The 18,534-nt window shown below is 44.1% G+C and overlaps 1 protein-coding gene across 2 annotated transcripts; it reads left to right on the top strand.

Moving 5' to 3' along the window:
- The first annotated feature begins 2,326 nt into the window (after positions 1-2,326).
- CDK7 (cyclin dependent kinase 7) lies at positions 2,327-15,705 on the top strand. 2 transcript variants are annotated; one of them, XM_035100114.3, is made up of 12 exons: positions 2,327-2,396; positions 5,096-5,155; positions 5,997-6,030; positions 7,711-7,778; positions 8,508-8,576; positions 9,602-9,712; positions 10,215-10,333; positions 10,786-10,885; positions 11,127-11,213; positions 11,424-11,573; positions 13,811-13,958; positions 15,477-15,705. In XM_035100114.3, exons 1-12 carry the CDS (start codon positions 2,337-2,339, stop codon positions 15,500-15,502), a joined length of 1,032 nt encoding a protein of 343 aa, XP_034956005.1. In that variant the 5' UTR covers positions 2,327-2,336; the 3' UTR covers positions 15,503-15,705. The 2 variants fall into 2 exon arrangements, with proteins under 2 accessions (XP_034956005.1, XP_088509023.1); XM_088652897.1 differs by lacking the exon at positions 2,327-2,396 and adding an exon at positions 4,144-4,231.
- The last annotated feature ends 2,829 nt before the right edge of the window (positions 15,706-18,534 follow it).

The following is an 18,534-nucleotide window of genomic DNA, read 5'->3' as shown; positions in this document are numbered from 1 at the left end:
AAGTGAGACTTCCATAAGTGGAAAGTGTTGGAAGTATAGGGAGATGCAGTTATGTATAAATCTCATTGTAAAGAGGTTTCCCATCTATTGTATATAGCTTCCAGAGATTGGATCTGGAACTTTTTTAAAATGCAGAGCATATGTGCTACCACTGAACTATAGCACTTCTTAAAAATAAATGCATGAATGAAATCTGCCAAGGAAGGCAATAAACACGTCTTGCAAATAAAATGCTGGTCTCATCCACATTGTAGCAGGATATCTACTTCCCTTTTGATTCCCTGGTCATCATGAAATGACATTTCCATTTGAAACAAAATTGGTTCTGCTCCAACCTACATTAAATTGTGGAATCTTCTAAATGTGATGGGTTGATTACAAATAAAGGTGCAACTGTTGATTTTGAAGTGCTTATTTTGCTCTTTAGTTTATCTGCAAAGTGGCCTTAAATGAAAAGCTGCAGGGTATAAATCCTGAAAAGAAATAGAGTAATAAATGCATATTTTGTTTGGAAAGTCCAAACAACAACAAAACAATCAGGATGTGCATGCCTACTTATTTTTTGGAATTTGCTTCTGAGTGGCGCTGTGGTTAAACCACAGAGCCTAGGGCTTGCTGATCAGAAGGTCGGCGGTTCGAATCCCTGTGACGGGGTGAGCTCCCGTTGCTTGGTCCCAGCTCCTGCCAACCTAGCAGTTCGAAAGCATGTCAAAGTGCAAGTAGATAAATAGGAACCGCTACAGCGGGAAGGTAAACAGCGTTTCCATGTGCTGCTCTGGTTTGCCAGAAGCGGCTTTGTCATGCTGGCCACATGACCTGGAAGCTATACGCCGGCTCCCTCGGCCAATAATGCGAGATGAGCGCGCAACCCCAGAGTCGGTCACGACTGGACCTAATGGTCAGGGGTCCCTTTACCTTTATATAAACTTGTATCACACTGTGCTGCATTTATATTTTCTCAGACTCATTTGTGTGCAACCAAACATGCATTTATTTATGCTATCTTTACAGCTGTAATCAGGTGCAGTGGCTGTCTTGGCACTTGGGAACTTGAAAGGAGGGAGTTGCTTGAGCAAAGTGGTTGAGGTTCACTGGAGTTTGCTCACTCCGCTATAGTTCTCCCTAAACTATGTGTATATACTTGCCAACTTCCGACTGCAATTTATATATGATCTAATGCAGTGGATTGTGGTCCATGAAAGCTGATGTCATATTAAATGCTCATTTTCAAGCAGGGATGAGAACCTGTGTCTCTCCAGGTGTTGAGTTCGACTTCAACTCCCACCAGCCTTGGTCAGCATGGCCAATGGGAGAAACAATATCTTGTGGGCCACAGGTTCTCCACATCTGCTTAAAGTGCCACAACACTTGTTTTTGTTGCAAGACTAACACTGCTAACAATAGGCTCCCCCACCCCTCTCTTTTGGGATGGCAGTGACAGCTGTTCCTGGAAAACAGGGATTTAGACTTTAGCAAGATGTGTTAGGGCAGCAGAGGGCTCTCACAGAAGCAATGAGATGAGTTAATAGGGGTTGTTGTTCCCCCCCCCCAACTTTTCACATTACTTGTTAAGATAAAACAGCACACACCTACCACTCCTGAGGGCAGCAGGCTAGCTCACCAGGTCAAAGGGCTGGCAATATGATATGCACAGTTGTACATCCATCCAACTGATAAGGTCTGATGCAACTGCCTCTCTCTGCCCAATTGTAGCACTGCCCCTGCTGCAATCTGAAGGGTGCTTTTGACTAGCAACCCCCCCCCCGCAATATTAACAATGGAATACTGTACATTTCTGGCCTGTCATCAGCTGGTCATCCCCAGTGCCCCTCCCAGGGCACACTTACAATATGGGGATACTGGAGTTCACTGGCAAGGTGTTTTTAAACGTGAACAAAACATTCACTAGAAATCAAAGCAGGGGGTTCCTCTAGCCGCGCGAGCGACGAACAAACCTGCAGCTTTCCAATAATCAGTTATGTCGAAACACCGAATTTCTCCTCTTTCTTTTTTTTTTAAATGGACAGCTCTCACTAGCACTCCTCGGTGGGCGGAGAAGCTGCAACCCGAGAAGAAAACCACGGTTTTTTCCTATCCCCGTAATAGCTCTATTAGCCTGCTCGTCTATCCTTTCTTATCTCTATGTTGAGAGGCTGTTGCCACGGCCGGCGGAAGCCTCGGGAGGTGGGAGAGCGTCATTTGCCCGCGTGCGTGGCGCATGCGTAGAACGCAGCGGGAAGGCCGGTGGTATACGGGAGAGGGGGAGGAGTCCGGAGTCGCGCTGGTTTCCTGGAGGCGTCGTAAACTTGACGGTTTTTAAATCGCGCTTGGTCGGGATGGACGCCCGCGCGCGTGCGAAGCGCTACGAGAAGCTGGCCTTCCTGGGCGAAGGGCAGGTAAGCCGGACTCGGCTGAGGGGAAGGAAACGGCCGGCGGCAGCAGTTTCCGTAGGGCTCCGGTGGAGGCGAAGGAGAGGCACCACCTGAGGGAGTTTTCAGGGTTAGCCGGGGCTGGAGCTGCGGACGGCCCTCGTTGCTCCCTCCGAATAGCGGTGTCGCCTTCAATGCCACCCAGTTAAGCCGTCGCCTGCGCAGAGTTCACATTTTTTGAGATAGACGACACGCAAACTACTGCTGTGATAATAATAAAACAAGATTTCCGTTCGGCATTTTCACCCCCCCCCCAACCCCACTTGCCCTTCGCCATAAGGCCCCAGAGAACACTGATGCAGTTAAAAATAAAGTGAAACCGATGTCTAACGCAGCGCCCAAAACACAGTTTAAATAGGAAAATAAAGGTCTCGGCTATCAAAGGCCAGGTTAAAAGGTGCAGTTTCAGCATAAAATGAAATCTGCATCAAGCACCTCTGCAGAGGGGAGGAAATTCTACAGTTTGGGGGCAGTCACGGAGAATCCCCTTTCCAAGGCTGCAAAAAAGCTTGAGAGCAGAACAACTATGAACCCCCCCCCCAATACATACTTAAAGTTGCACGTCTAACTCCACTTACCTGGGAATAAGCCCCATTTAATTTAAGAGGGGTTATTTGTGAGTATACATGGCTGGGGTAGTGTCATAGGTGTATTTGTGTTATAGGTTGTGGAAAGCATCTGGAGATGAGCAATAGGCATTTTTTCCCCAGAGTCTTGAAGGTTGTTTGCTCATTCCAGTTTCCCAGGTTTGTATTTCAGAAACCTAAAGCACCTGCTTGACTGGAGCCAGTGTGGTGTAGTGGTTAAGAGCGGTACTCCTCCACATGCAGCTGCTGGGTGACCTTGGGCTAGTCACACTTCTTTGAAGTCTCTCAGCCCCACTCACCTCACAGAGTGTTTGTTGTGGGCGAGGAAGGGAAAGGAGAATGTTAGCTGCTTTGAGACTCCTTCGGGTAGTGATAAAGCGGGATATCAAATCCAAACTCTTCTTCTCATTCAAAAGAAAAATACAGTGGTACCTCGGTTTAAGCACACAATTGGTTCCGGAAGTCTGTACTTAACCTGAAGCATACTTAACCTGAAGCGAACTTTCCCATTGAAAGTAATGGAAAGTGGATTAATCCGTTCCAGACAGTCCGCGGAGTACTTAACCTGAAGCGTACTTAACCTGAAGCGAACTTTCCCATTGAAAGTAATGGAAAATGGATTAATCCATTCCAGACGGGTCCGCGGAGTACTTAAACTGAAAATACTCAAACCGAGGTGTACTTAAACTGAGGTATGACTGTATCTGTCCCATGAGCAGCCTCTGTCAAAACATTTTCAATGTGGGGTCAGTGGCTTAGCACAGTGGTGTCCAAACTTCTTTCAAAGAGAGCCAGATTTGATGAAGTGAAGGGCTGTGAGGGCCGACTAAAGTTGTTGGCCTTTTTTTAGTATTAGGCCCCCGAGGCGGACTTTGGACGTGACTGGCTTAGCACCTAGAAATATTGGCTGTTCACAAAAAATAAAGGAATGGGTAGTTGACTGGCTGCTCACAAAATTGACTTTGGGGCACATTATATGGTTTTTGTATCTGTCCCTTGGTGTCATGAAGGCTTAGGGCAACAGCAAAATGACCTGTTAAAAAGAACCTGCTAGATATGTTTGTGTAAGCAGTTTGTTGCTCTGATCAAATCTACTTACAGCCAAACCTTTTTCTCATCCAGCTTTGGACAGAGAAAAGTGTTTTCCTAGCCACCCAATTGTTATCCAGTGGTCAAACCTGACTTACAATGGAGAATAAATTTTTGAGGGGCAAGGTTTGTACCTTTTCATACTTTAGCCAAAAAATAGCATGTCGTCTGCTGTATCACTGATATCTCTGTTTAAGGCTAGCTGCTATTGCTTGACCATCTGGTTAGTAAACTTTTCCAAAATGTAGTTTGAAGATTGGCGACTAGAGAAACAGTGGAGAGTTGCAAAGTAACCAAGAAGGAAGTAGGAGGTCTACATTTTTCAGCTAGCTGGAGTGAGAAGGTAATGATGGGGAGAGAGACTCAAAAGTAGTGTCTGATTTTTTGGGGTGCTGATGTTACAAGCTGCTGGAGCTGGCTGTCTAGGTCCTGCCTGCTCCTCTATATACAAAATTATATTTGAAATTAAATTGGGAAATCAAACCCTGTAGTGCAGCCACTGAACTTCCTTAATATAACAATGTAATACTTTCCTGCTTCATAGAAAGCCTTCCAGCCATGTTCATTATGTAGGTAGATTGTCATATGTGACATTCTTACATTTATGTACTTTGAGGTTTGTACTGATGTTTGAAACAGCTTTGCTGGGGGTTGGACCAGATGACCCTTGTGGTCCTTCCAACTCTATAATTCTAGGATTCTGTAATCATGCTGTATCTCTGGAAATTTATCAATTAATTTCCCTTAGTTGCTAGTACTGACCATCTGAGAGTGACATTAGAGGGAAGGCATAGCATTTCATGAGTTAAAGGTGTTCAACATTGTTTAACATTTTTACTGGTTTTATTGTGATCATTTGTACAGTATTTATTATAGCATGCCTCAAGATATTTTATAGAAAAGAAGACTAAACACTTTCTAAACAAAAAGCAAGGGTGCCGCTATATAATTAGAAAACTGATTTTTAAGATGTGCTCTTTTTCTCTTTAGTTTGCTACAGTTTATAAAGCAAGAGACAAGAATACAAATCAAATTGTTGCTATTAAAAAGGTGAGTTAGCTTTATTAACTTACATACCCAAACCATGATTTGTGCTGAACATAGCTTGGAATCCTAGCCACATTGACTAGATTATTTTTTATTTTTTTATTAAGCAACTCATAAATTGTTCATTGATATACAGTCATACCTCAACAACTGAACGCTTCGACTTCCGAAAGTTTCGACTTTTGAAGTCGACAACCCCTGGAAGTCTTTTCTCCGCGCCCGCCCGGTGTGCGCGTTCTGCGAAATCGCACTTCGCGCATGCGTCGAAGCAGCGCTTCGAAAACCAAAAACCTTGACTTACGAAGACGGCCGCGGAACAGATCGTCTTCGTAAGTCGAAGTACCACTGTATTCAATTGCATTAACCAGAGCTGGTCTGCCCATGAGGCTGACTGAGGCAGCCACCACAGGCAGTGGAATCCTAAGTGGTAGTGCCCCTGCGGATGCTTCACTTACCCCTGCTGCCACTGGAGAAACAAAAAGGTGCAGCAGCAGCTTCCAGTGAAATCTCACAAAATTATTGTGAGCTCTTGTTGCCACTGCTTCTCTTCACCACTCCAGGTAGTAGTGGGCAGCCTGCCTACTGCCACTGGAGATGAAAGGAGAAACAGATTCAGCTTCTGGGTTTTGACCATGCATTTTGTCTCACCATGTTTTATGTAATTGTGCAGAGCTGTTGTAACCTAGAGCAAGTAAAAGCTGCAGTCTAAGCACACTTAAATAAACCTCTCAAAAATTACTTCCAAATAAAAATACAGTTTAGATACTTGTAGAACTGCTGCAGCCTTTGAGCTACCTTTGGTAATGAGAAATATTGTCTTAATCAAACCATTTTCTTATTTTAGATCAAACTTGGGCATAGATCAGAAGCTAAAGATGGTAAGTTTTTGAAATACATACACATATATAAATGAACTATTTTGCATATTGCTACCATGCTGGTAAATGACTTGCTGTTCTTTTCAATTTTGAGTGGAAGAGATAACAAATGAGATCCATGTAATTCTTTGTTTTGAAGTAGACCAGTGCTAATGAAACAACCCCTGTGTTGCAGACTTGAGTCAAAATACCAAAAAAAAGAGGCAACACTTCGAACAGTTTCACATATGAGCAGGCAGGTTCTGAAATAACCTGGTACTGTACCAAGCTGTTTAGAACTTTGATGGTGACTACCACACCCATGCGGGTGGCACTGTGGGTTAAACCACAGAGCCTAGGGCTTGCCAATCAGAAGGTCGGCAGTTCGAATCCCCGCGACGGGGTAAGCTCCCATTGCTCGGTCCCAGCTCCTGCCAACCTAGCAGTTCAAAAGCACGTCAAAGTGCAAGTAGATAAATAGGTACCGCTACAACAGGAAGGTAAACGGTGTTTCCGTGTGCTGCTGTGGTTCACCAGAAGCGGCTTTGTCATGCTGGCTACATGACCTGGAAAGCTGTATGCTGGCTCCCTTGGCCAATAACGCGAGATGAGTGCCACAACCCCAGAGTCAGTCACGACTGGACCTAATGGTCAGGGGTCCCTTTACCTTTACCTTTTCCAGCACTTTAAATTGAGCCTTTAAGTAAATGTTAAAATGAAATAAGATTGGAACGTGACTACAATCCTCACATGGCAGACAGTAGTCTAGCAGCAGCATTCTACACTAGTCCAAGTGTCTAGACATTGTTTAAAGGCAGCCCCATGTACAGAACATTGAGGTAGTCCTGCCTAGTAGTAAGTAGGGCATCAATAACAGAACCTTAGTTCCATCTTTTCAGGAAGAGTTGCAGCTGGCAAATCAGCTGCTTCTAGCAGGGCAGTCCTCTTTACTCCTACAACCTGCATATCCAAGGAAATCAAGGGACCAAGGCATACCCCAACCCACACATTGGAAAACAATCTGTTTAGACATACTAAACTGTTAGAGTATACTAAGTTGTTTGGGTGATGCTGGGTGACATAGTGAAGAACAGTGACTAAAATACCTTGGACCTGATCCAAAGTAAGTTCTTGCTTATCTGTTGTTGAAGCAAGAAAGATGTGAATTAGCCTCTCCTTTTGCCCATCCCATTGCTTTCCTCCCTAGTATAGAAACACTGACATTTGAGGGAAAGTTTTATGACATCTGAAAAAGTACCTCCATCTTGTTTTAAGTACAACAAACTGAGCATCTTCTTCATTCAGGATGTGAGGGAATGGGAATTATATTGACCTGAAATACTTTTATTGCCTAGAATATTTGAAGTTGTGTTCTGGAGCTTGAATCTTATCAGAAATATTCACCAATTTGAAATAAAATAGTAGCAGTCTCTTGTCCACAAAATGTTATGCTTAGTCTTCATGAACATTATTCCCAAGGTACAGAGACCTGCTCACCTGAGCTAGGTGACTTCAGGATTTGAATCTCTAACCTCATAGGCATAAAACTAGCAGGTATGTGGCATAAATAATTGTGGCAAAAGTACCAATCCCTGCTCTCTCTCACCCAGGATTACTTTGAGCCACTAGCACTACCAAATTCATACACTGCTGAGGGTGTACAGTTTTATTGTTGTTGTCATGATTCTTATTTCAATTCAGGTATAAACAGAACAGCCCTTAGAGAAATAAAGCTACTGCAGGAGCTTAGCCATCCAAACATTATAGGGGTAAGTACAAAGTACTGTTTGAAGGGAATATTTCTGTATTAACAATATTTAAATACTATCCAATAACAAAGTCCTCTGGTTGGTTTATAATAAGTGAAACAAAACAATAACCAATAAAAGTGAAGCAGAGAATAAAATCAGTATAACAAATTCTCAGCAACACCCAGATATGATAGATACATAGATGAGCGTTTAAAGGGCCTTGGAAAATAAGTGTTTAAATTTGAGGCCGTCTTTATACCTGAGACCCAGGTCAATTTCCCCTTGCCCTTCGAACTTCCCTCTGATTGGCCATACCTAAAAGTGAAGGCTCATAAACTATCCTTTTTCCAGGTGTTAGGAGTTTCTGTTGCTATGCAAGGCAACACAAAAATGTGCCAGATTCAAGAAGTACTAAAAACTGGCTGCAAGGGAAGAATCAGGAGTACACTTCTGATTTTTCTTCCTTTTCAGGATTGGGTTGAAGTTTCAAGACATGGCTTGAACTTTCCTGAGCATGGTATCATAGGACTTCAGGCCTGGGAAATATAGGTGTGGTTTGCTCCAAAACAGCCTGGCAGGCCTAGCTAAGGAAATTAAAAGGGTGGTGAGACTCAGTCACTCTGCATTGCCTGGAGTGCTGTAAGCCTGCCAGGGCACATTAGAGAGGATACCTTGACTAGTGTGCGCACACACATTGGATTAAGGACATACTATCATATCAATAATTTGAATGTATTTCTCTTCCAGCTTCTTGATGCATTTGGACACAAATCTAACATTAGTCTAGTATTTGATTTTATGGAAACTGATCTAGAGGTAAGATTGCCGTTAACTGGCTACTGTCTTAAGTTTGTGGACTTAATTTTGCTTTGTGTATATATTGAAACCAAAAGTCCTGGGGAAAAGTTATAAGAGTTGGAGAAGAGACATGGAGGAAGGGGGTGGTAGAAGAGAACAACAGAGAAGGCAGAACAGTATGCCTCTTCTTAAAAATCTGGGGTAATTGGCTCACACATAAAAAACTTGGGGACAGTGTTACGTCTGTAACTGCCTGCCAGAAAGTCTCCATGAAGCCATCTCTCTTTGCATCCTAATTCCACCCTCTTCTGTGAAGACTTTAGAACAACCCCTAATTCTGGTAGGAATCTATTATAATAGGCCCAAGCATATGCAACTGGAATAATTGCACACCCCGCCTCCATTTGCCTCCCCTTCCTATATTGCTTCCTTTGCATCTATTTTTAGACTGTAAGCCCCTTGGGGTTAGGATGATCTCTCATTCTTTCCAAAGTGTCATGCAGATAGGTGGCGCTGTATCAATACTTTTTAACATAAGCAGAGTAACAGGTTTTATGCATAAAACCTATGGTAGGTTTTGTGTATCTGCCAGAGAAAGCAGGCATACACACATTTTCAGCAGCTAAAGAGTAATACAGACTTCATTTGAAGGGAAATAATTGTAATTGCTTAGGATGCCACCCACTTAAAGGAATTCTCATTACTAGTGAGAAAACATAAGAATATTAGATACAAAGTTCACAGAGAATTTGGACAATTTGGTCAGAGTTCAGAACTGGAAGTTGCTATAATCAATACTTTATACAGGTCTAATAGTGTAGATAGTGAAAATACTGAAAGTGAGGGCATTACCAATCACATTATGATAATCAATTCTATAGCATTTCTGGGTCAGAGAGACTGATTTATCTAATTCTTGCTAGTTGATGTTTTGTTATTGGGGACATTGTGTACCCCAACAGATACATCTGTTTAATTTTTCTGGTGTGTTTTTTTAAGCATTAAGCTTCTGCAATTTGTAAAATGCAATATATATTTTACAGGTTATAATAAAGGATACTAGTCTTGTGTTGACACCTTCTCACATCAAAGCGTACATGCTGATGACACTTCAAGGTTTAGAATATTTACATGAACATTGGATTCTTCATAGGGTAAGGAACTCTAGGAACAAAAAGAACAGCCTTTAAGATAATGAGAAACGGCTCCCCTTAAGGTGTTTGAGATGGAAATGTGATTCTCCATGTAAATTATCTCAGTCTTAACAACAATAAGAAAATGTTTCTTGGTCCCTTTTGATGATTTTTTTTTTAATGCCCCAAAATCTGAGGTTTCAAACTGGTATATAAAAAAAGTAGTTGGGATATTTTAGCTTTTAATAGTTATCGGCGATTTGCGTGCAATTTTTTTAAAAAATGAATGCAACTTCCAAAGCCCTGCTGATTCTCAGAGGCACAAATGGATATAAATGACACAGTCTAATTTACCATTGTCTGATCAGCCATTGTAGTTTCTATCTAGTACCTCAATTCTATGCAATCCTATTGTCACTGCTTTCAGAAGCATATTTCTGGTTAAGGTGAACCTTTGATCACAAAGCAAAATATTTAAGTATTAATTCTCAGTGATGGCATATTCATGTGTTTCCCCTTTAAGGATCTTAAACCAAATAACCTGTTGCTAGATGAAAATGGAGTTTTGAAACTGGCTGACTTTGGTTTGGCAAAATCCTTTGGAAGTCCTAACAGAGTTTACACACACCAAGTAGTAACAAGGTAAGAGCGAGATCCCTCAAGGAACACATCTGGCCTATTGGTATGACAACTTCACCTGCTTGCCCAATCACTATGTGTATGTGAAGATAGGAACTTGAATAAGACAGCCAGTGTGTTGCACTCAGATGAGGACTGGAAGACTCTGGTTCAAAAACCACACTCTGTCATGAAGTTAAGTGATTCTAGGCCAGTGAGATAGGTTAGGTAACCCCCTTCAAATATTAATTGCATCCACTTTTGAATGCCAGCAAATTGTGCAGTACTAACTTAAACAGCTATTTTGTCACTTTTTACAAAGAAAACCAGATTAGATTTGCACCATTTTCTCACAGAAAGAACAAGATAAGATGTAAATCTTTAGGCACAAAATAGGATAGTGTTTGTACTGAAGGTACTGTGCACACCTCATAAATGGAGGCAGGAAATGCAGCATGTCTTAATTTGTTTTTCAGGTGGTATCGAGCTCCTGAGCTACTGTTTGGTGCTAGAATGTATGGTGTAGGCGTGGATATGTGGGCAGTGGGCTGCATATTGGCTGAATTGCTTCTAAGGGTAAGTTCTCAGTACAGCTGTCAAATAAACCTTTCTTCTGCTCTTTTGCAAATGGTTTATCTTCTAGCACTTTTACTTGTGGGAGGAGTGCTGGAAATGCAATCTTTGTTCTGTTTGCTTTAAACTAAACCACTGCCATTTGCTTACCAGAAAAGTTCAAAGAATTTAGGGCTGAATTTCTTTTTTGTTAGGAGTTCAGAACAAACCAATCTTGAAAGTCACTGTATTCATCTTTCTATAGGTTCCATTTTTGCCAGGAGACTCTGACCTGGATCAACTCACAAAGATATTCGAAACCTTGGGTACTCCAACAGAGGAGCAGTGGCCTGTAAGTTTTTGAGTTAACAACCTTGTAACAAAAGCTGGCAGGGAGAATTGATGGAAACTTGATTGTTTTGACTTGCTTGCCTGTTTGACTCGCTTTATACTTAATGTGTGTTTACAGGTCAGAGGACCATTGATGAATTTTAACTATTCCTTGTGTGGGTGCTGACTTCTCTGTGCTATATTTCTTTCTCCCCTCCCCCCGCCTCAATAGGGTATGACCAATCTTCCAGATTATGTGACTTTTAAAAGTTTCCCTGGAATGCCACTTCATCACATCTTCAGTGCTGCTGGTGATGATTTGCTAGAACTGCTGCAAGGCTTATTTACATTTAATCCTTCTACTAGGGTCACAGCTACTCAGGTATTTAAATTTAAATTTCCACCCATTAGCTTAAAACTGTTACTGTCGGTATTTAGCAAAAATAAGTTCTGCACAAGTCTCAAGGAGAATTGCTTTATTTAATGGAGTGTATAGTTCTTCCAGGCGCAACTCCACAGATTTTTATTGTGATATTTTAGCAGTGAGTTCCTAAACAGGTTTGTATCTAGACAACCATTTCAGCTTTGTTTCTGATGTCAACTGATCTTTCAGTTTGTGTTCTGATACCTGCTTCATGAAGTAGAAAAATGGATTACATCACTTGAGATGAAAAATACACCTTTCAGAGAACTGCTCTGAAAGTCTGAATTCAGACTGTGATGTTCACCAAGTAGCTTTACCCAGTTTCAGTGGGAAAGAGAAGATCCACCTTGGCATTTGACCAGTGCCACCAATCCCTTTGTTCCTGTAACAGACTAACCAAAGCAACTGAGCAGTAAAAAGGAGAAGAGAGGGTGAGCTGGGCCTGAATATTTTAGTTGGGGCAAGAAGCAGCAGCCTGTTTGACCTGTCAGTATTTAGTGGCCAAGAAGTATTTTTTTAAAAAAAAACACCTTGTTTTTATTAAAGATTTTCTTGGGTTACAAAAGTACATACAGTGTTTCTGCTTTCAGTTCAGAAAGTTCTTTCTACAGGTCATTTTTATTCAATGTGAGATGCTAATGTTACAGTATAAAGTTGGGGGAGAAGAGAGATGGAGGAAAGTTGTTCCCAAGGAAAAAAGGAGGAACAGGGTGCCAAGCCAGCAACTTCACCACTTCTGCACCTGAGGCCCACAATGAGAACCAATATGCCAATTGGCCCAGAGTCCCTGTGGCAAAATGACATCTTCCACAGCAGTCTTATCATTCTAGTTGTCCGAACCTATTCAAGTTTACTTCATAGTAAATTAAGTGGGACTTAATCCCAAGTACATAGTATTGCAACTTGGGGAGGCATGTATTTTGAGCTATTTGTTGCTTTTTAAAAACTCTTACTGAAACCAAGGGCTAAAGCAGCCCTCTTTCCTGAGCCACTGATTGAGAGCTGCATATGAGAAATGTGTTTCCAATTGCTTGTACCTTTTTATTATTTGAACCTGTAATCATTCATTGTGGATGTTCCTTCTGGTCTTAATTTCCCTGGTTACTTAATTGCAAGTGTTTCTTGGTGCAGACCAGTGATGTGGAAACTTGTTCAGTTCTACAGGCCACATCAAAAAGCAAAGTAAGACTTGGTGGGAAGGTTGCCTATTAGTTGTGCATAATTACCATAACTTGGCTATAATTTGAAGGAGAAGCACAGCAAAGCAAGAGATGGTGATCATATTACATTTATGTTACAGTCTACTGCATATCCCATATTCAAGTTAATCCTTGATTTTTTTTTTGCTGCAGTTCAAAAGCTATTTGCAAACACAAATATTAATTGGGAAACCATGGGAAGAGAGGGAAGTAGCTGGATGAGATGTCAGGACTGCATAATTTTTATTCAGAATGTACATGCAAGCCATATGTTCTAGTGCTATACAATTTGCTTCGTCCAAAAGGAGTTTATTTAAGCATTAACTGCACTTTAAAAATGTGTTTTGCCTAGATGCAGTACACAGAATTATTTGAGGACAAATATAGGTGACCAGAAAACTTGTTCCAGTCAGATACAAACCATGCAAATATTGATTATACAGGAGAAAGTTCACAACTGGAAAACATTAAGCCCAGGGCTATGTGTACACTCTGGGGTAGGAAAATTGAGAAATGGCATATGCAATCTAAATTATGTGCCAAAAAACTAAATTATACAACTTGAGCCATTTTGCATTTGCTATTTTACATAATTTAAGTTTGAGAGAGAGGTCAGTGAATTTCTTCTTTTAACCACTGTATATCTTATTCAGCATCCCTCTGACTTTCAGCATGTATTGCTTTCAAAAATAATCAGAATGATAGTATGTGCACAGCCCTGGCTGTGCCCACATTTAAGAAAAAGTGTCCTTTATAAGAACACAACACACACATGCACACAGAATCTTGCAGGGGAAAGCCTGCACAGAACTGAAATTGTGAAGACAGCCTCAGTGACCATAGACGCTATCCATCATCGCCACCCATCATGCTCTTTTCCCCCCACCACACAAAATATTACTAATTAGCCAAGAAAGCTACATATTATAAACTTAAGTACAGATCTTATAGAAATAGTGTCCTTTTTTATTGTTATCTCATACTGTTCTCTTGAAGGCACTAAAACAGAAGTATTTTAGCAGTCGGCCAGCACCAACACCAGGAAGCCAGTTGCCAAGACCCAATTGCCCTGCAGAAGCCTTGAAAGAGCAACAAAACCCAGCTCCAAATTTGAAAAGGAAAAGACTGGATGGAATAGATCAAGGTAGCAACATTTTTAAAATAGTTAATCTCTTCCAATGTTAAGTGTAGAATTTAAACACTTATCATATGTCCAGATATGATTTCTGACTATATCCTTTCCTTTGCCTGCTAAAAACATTTTAGTCAAGCCTACCCAGAAAAGCTGGTGTTAATTTTAATATTTTTAAAGTATTTTAATTTCTTGTATGTATGTTTTAAAGTATTGGTTTCTCTCCCCCCCCACCTGATTTTATGGGTTTATCTTTTGTTTTTTACAGTCGTGATGTATAAAATTTATATTTGTTTTTTCCACAATGTAACTTTTAATTTGCTAGCCTGGGCCTAGAACATCATTGTGCATACCCTAGCTGACTTAAGCCATTCTAACCAAAGGGTTGCAGCATTGTAGGGTTACTCACACCAACTTTTGCACTTAATATTGCAATAATATTTTGGGGGATGGAAGTGTGGCTAACTAATCCTTATGAGATCAGGAGTGTTTCTCAGTCTTGCATTCTTTCACTTCATTTTGGTATAGATTTTCTTTATTTTTATTTTTTCCCTTTGAAATGAACTATGGTTAATGTTAGTACGTATGTAACACTAACAACTGTTGGTTCCCAAAGGGAGATCAGGCGTTGTTACATCTGCTTGAGATGCAACAATTGTTCTGCCGTTGTAAGTAGGGAAGTCTAGGCTTGGCATCAGGGCCGTCTCTAGGCCCGAGTCCGGTGGCGCGGGGTGCCAGGCCACCAGGGGCGCCGCTGCGCCCGCTGAGAGGCATGGCGGAGGCCGCCCCAGGCGCACCTCTCAGCTGTTCAGCGGCTTCAGGCCGCTTTCCGGAGGCGCATGGGCCTGGGGCCGCCTCTGTCGCGCGCAGGGGCGTCGCAACAGGGGCGGGCAGCGCCCCCTAGCCCAGGACAGCCCTACGGCCAGGCTGGATTGCGCAGGGCTCCAGCCCTCCAGGCGGCAGCCGCGTTGCGTGCTGTGCCTGCCCGCTCGCCGGGAAATGGGGCGGGGTGGGGGCGCCGGAGGGATCCGTTGCTCCAGGTATGCTTAAGACAGCCCTGCTTGGCATATCCTTGTGCAGTGGATCTAACATGGGAAGGTGTCTATAAGTGGAGGATGTCAACTTTTTGATGAAGAACCTAGCAAAAACCCAGAGATGCCTCCTTATCTGTTCCAGTTCCAAAAACTATAACCTTTGCTGACAGATGGTTACAGAACTGAGAAGAGCAGAGAAGTATCATGGACAGGAAGCAGAATGTATTGGAGACACAGTAGGGCCACTGAAGACACAGCTAGCTTGATTTTGTACTTGCTGAAGCAGTATTCTTTCTCTACCCACCCACAATGGAAATGGAAATGGACAATAGAGCTTGTTGTCCATAAGCTAGCCCACATTTTGACACTAATTAAAACTATGTAATTGTGATATAAGTTTGAAATGGGTTAGGCACAAGCAATCTTACTATTGCTGTAAGACATAAGAAAAAGAAAGACAAACTGATGTGCATTAAATTTACCTCTCTCTTCCCAGGGTTACCAAAAAAATTGGTGTTTTGACTACTGTGGAAACAGGGATATTGAATATTTCTGCTGCTATGAAGTCTGAAAAGATCAAATAATGTGAAAACTCAAAAGTCACAATATGGATTTAAGGGGAATTTGTAAATGTAAAACATGTAAAATGTGTGTAGTGTTAAACTCTAAAAACCATGTATTTTTATTGCTTTGCTTTTTAAAAAAATAAAAAAGTTAAAGACTCATTGGTTAATAATATATAATTGGTGGGCTATGGGAACTTGGCATGTGGTACTGATGAATGAGACCTTGTGCTAGAAATGCCCCGGAGGCTGGAATCCCAGATGCAGAGATTGGAAGTCTGGGTATGGATGAATCTTTGTTTCCCCAGTATCTGCTCTAGAAAGAAACAGCAACAACCAAAATAGGTAGTAAGCTCATTCCAGTTACCGTGTTTCTCATATTTTAAGGCATCCCCAAAAAATAAGCCATGACAGGATTTCTAAGGGTTGGTGAAAAATAAGACATACCCCGAAAATAAGCCATGTCGTGTAGCCCCGACCGAGCGAGAGGCGAAGGCGCGGGACCCAGCAGGAGCTCCCTGCCTGCTTCCCCGAGCCGTCGCGCATCGGGGGACAGAGCCGAAGATCGGCGGGCGCTCCTTGCTGGGCTTGACAAGCCCGGGAAACAGCGCCCGCCGATCTTCGGACCTGTGCTGTGTGACAGGCGGGGGTGGGGGGGGAAGCGGAGATCGTTCTCCGCTCTCCCCCCACCCCCGCCTGTCACCAAAGATCGGCGGGCGCTGTTTGCTGGGCTTGACAAGCCCGGCAAAGAGCGCCCGCCGATCTTCGGACCTGTCCTGTGTGACAGGCGGGGGTGGGGGGGAAGCGGAGATCGTTCTCCGCTCTCCCCCCACCCCCGCCTGTCACCAAAGATCGGCGGGCGCTCCTTGCTGGGCTTGACAAGCCCGGCAAACAGCGCCCGCCGATCTTCGGCCCTGTGCTGTATGACGGGCGGGGGTGGGGGGAAGCAGAGATCGTGCTCCGCTCTCCCCCCACCCCCGCCTGTCACCGAAGATCGGCGGGCGCTGTTTGCTGGGCTTGACAAGCCCGGCAAACAGCGCCCGCCGATCTTCGGACCTGTCCTGTGTGACAGGCGGGGGTGGGGGGGAAGCGGAGATCGTTCTCCGCTCTCCCCCCACCCCCGCCTGTCACCAAAGATCGGCGGGCGCTCCTTGCTGGGCTTGACAAGCCCGGCAAACAGCGCCCGCCGATCTTCGGACCTGTCCTGTGTGACAGGCGGGGGTGGGGGGGGAAGCGGAGATCGTTCTCCGCTCTCCCCCCACCCCCGCCTGTCACCAAAGATCGGCGGGCGCTGTTTGCTGGGCTTGACAAGCCCGGCAAACAGCGCCCGCCGATCTTCGGACCTGTCCTGTGTGACAGGCGGGGGTGGGGGGGAAGCGGAGATCGTTCTCCGCTCTCCCCCCACCCCCGCCTGTCACCAAAGATCGGCGGGCGCTCCTTGCTGGGCTTGACAAGCCCGGCAAACAGCGCCCGCCGATCTTCGGACCTGTCCTGTGTGACAGGCGGGGGTGGGGGGGGAAGCGGAGATCGTTCTCCGCTCTCCCCCCACCCCCGCCTGTCACCAAAGATCGGCGGGCGCTCCTTGCTGGGCTTGACAAGCCCGGCAAACAGCGCCCGCCGATCTTCGGACCTGTCCTGTGTGACAGGCGGGGGTGGGGGGGAAGCGGAGATCGTTCTCCGCTCTCCCCCCACCCCCGCCTGTCACCAAAGATCGGCGGGCGCTCCTTGCTGGGCTTGACAAGCCCGGCAAACAGCGCCCGCCGATCTTCGGACCTGTCCTGTGTGACAGGCGGGGGTGGGGGGGGAAGCGGAGATCGTTCTCCGCTCTCCCCCCACCCCCGCCTGTCACCAAAGATCGGCGGGCGCTCCTTGCTGGGCTTGACAAGCCCGCCAAACAGCGCCCGCCGATCTTCGGCCCTGTGCTGTGTGACAGGCGGGGGTGGGGGAGAAGCGGAGATCGTTCTCCGCTCTCCCCCCATCCCCGCCTGTCACCGAAGATCGGCGGGCGCTCCTAGCTGGGCTTGACAAGCCCGGCAAACAGCGCCCGCCGACCTGTGCTGTGTGACAGGCGGGGGTGGGGGGGAAGCGGAGATCGTTCTCCGCTCTCCGCCCACCCCCGCCTGTCACCGAAGATCAGCGGGCGCTGTTTGCTGGGCTTGACAAGCCCGGCAAACAGCGCCCGCGTGCACTTTATTAAAAAATAAGACATCCCTCAAAAATAAGCCATGTCGTGTTTTTTTGAAGAAAAAATTAATATAAGACATGACTTATAATATGAGAAACACGGTACATATGCCAGTGCAGTTGTGGAAAATAAGCTGATTTAGTAGAAGAAGGGCTTCATTGAGTGTCAATATGAGCTATAGTATTACCAGAAAAGGCTGTAAATAAAAATCATATTCTGCAATGGAGAAAGTTAGGTGTATCTGTACTTTGGTTCAGCCTAGACTGGTATGGTAGATTTAGGGCAATGCACACCTCTCAGCCTTAATTCCACTTTTAGAAAATGAGAGTAGGTTCTACCTAACAGGGGTATTACTACCAAGCCCCCTAGTAAGTAAGCCATGAGTGAAAATAAGCCCTGAATTCCTGCTTGTTGGCTTTCTTGATACATCTGGTTGGCCACTGTGAGACAGGATGCTGAATTAGATGAATTTGAAACAAAGCTGCTCTTGTGCGAGTAAATCCTAAAACATTGATTTTGTGATAAGAAGGGATGCCTGAATGATTTTTTCACTGAACCCCCCCAGCCAAGCAGACCAAGGCCTCTTTAACCCTGTTATCTTTTCAACTGCCAAAGATTTAGCATTCGCGTGACTAGTTTATATAGCTAGAGGTCCCAGTGCAGGAGCAATTCCCTTAATTGCTGCAGCAGTGACCAAAGTTGCTGGTTCCAACATCAGTGCCCCTCTCGTTCTCGGTATAGGAATAATTGCGACAAGCTATGGGCATGAGACAAATTCATGTGTAAAGGCGGTACGGTAGCTTTTC

Source organism: Zootoca vivipara, chromosome 10 (genome assembly GCF_965207765.1).
Source record: "Zootoca vivipara chromosome 10, rZooViv2.hap1.1, whole genome shotgun sequence".
Classification (NCBI taxonomy): Eukaryota; Metazoa; Chordata; class Lepidosauria; order Squamata; family Lacertidae; genus Zootoca; species Zootoca vivipara.
This window is presented reverse-complemented; position numbering and strand designations above follow the sequence as displayed.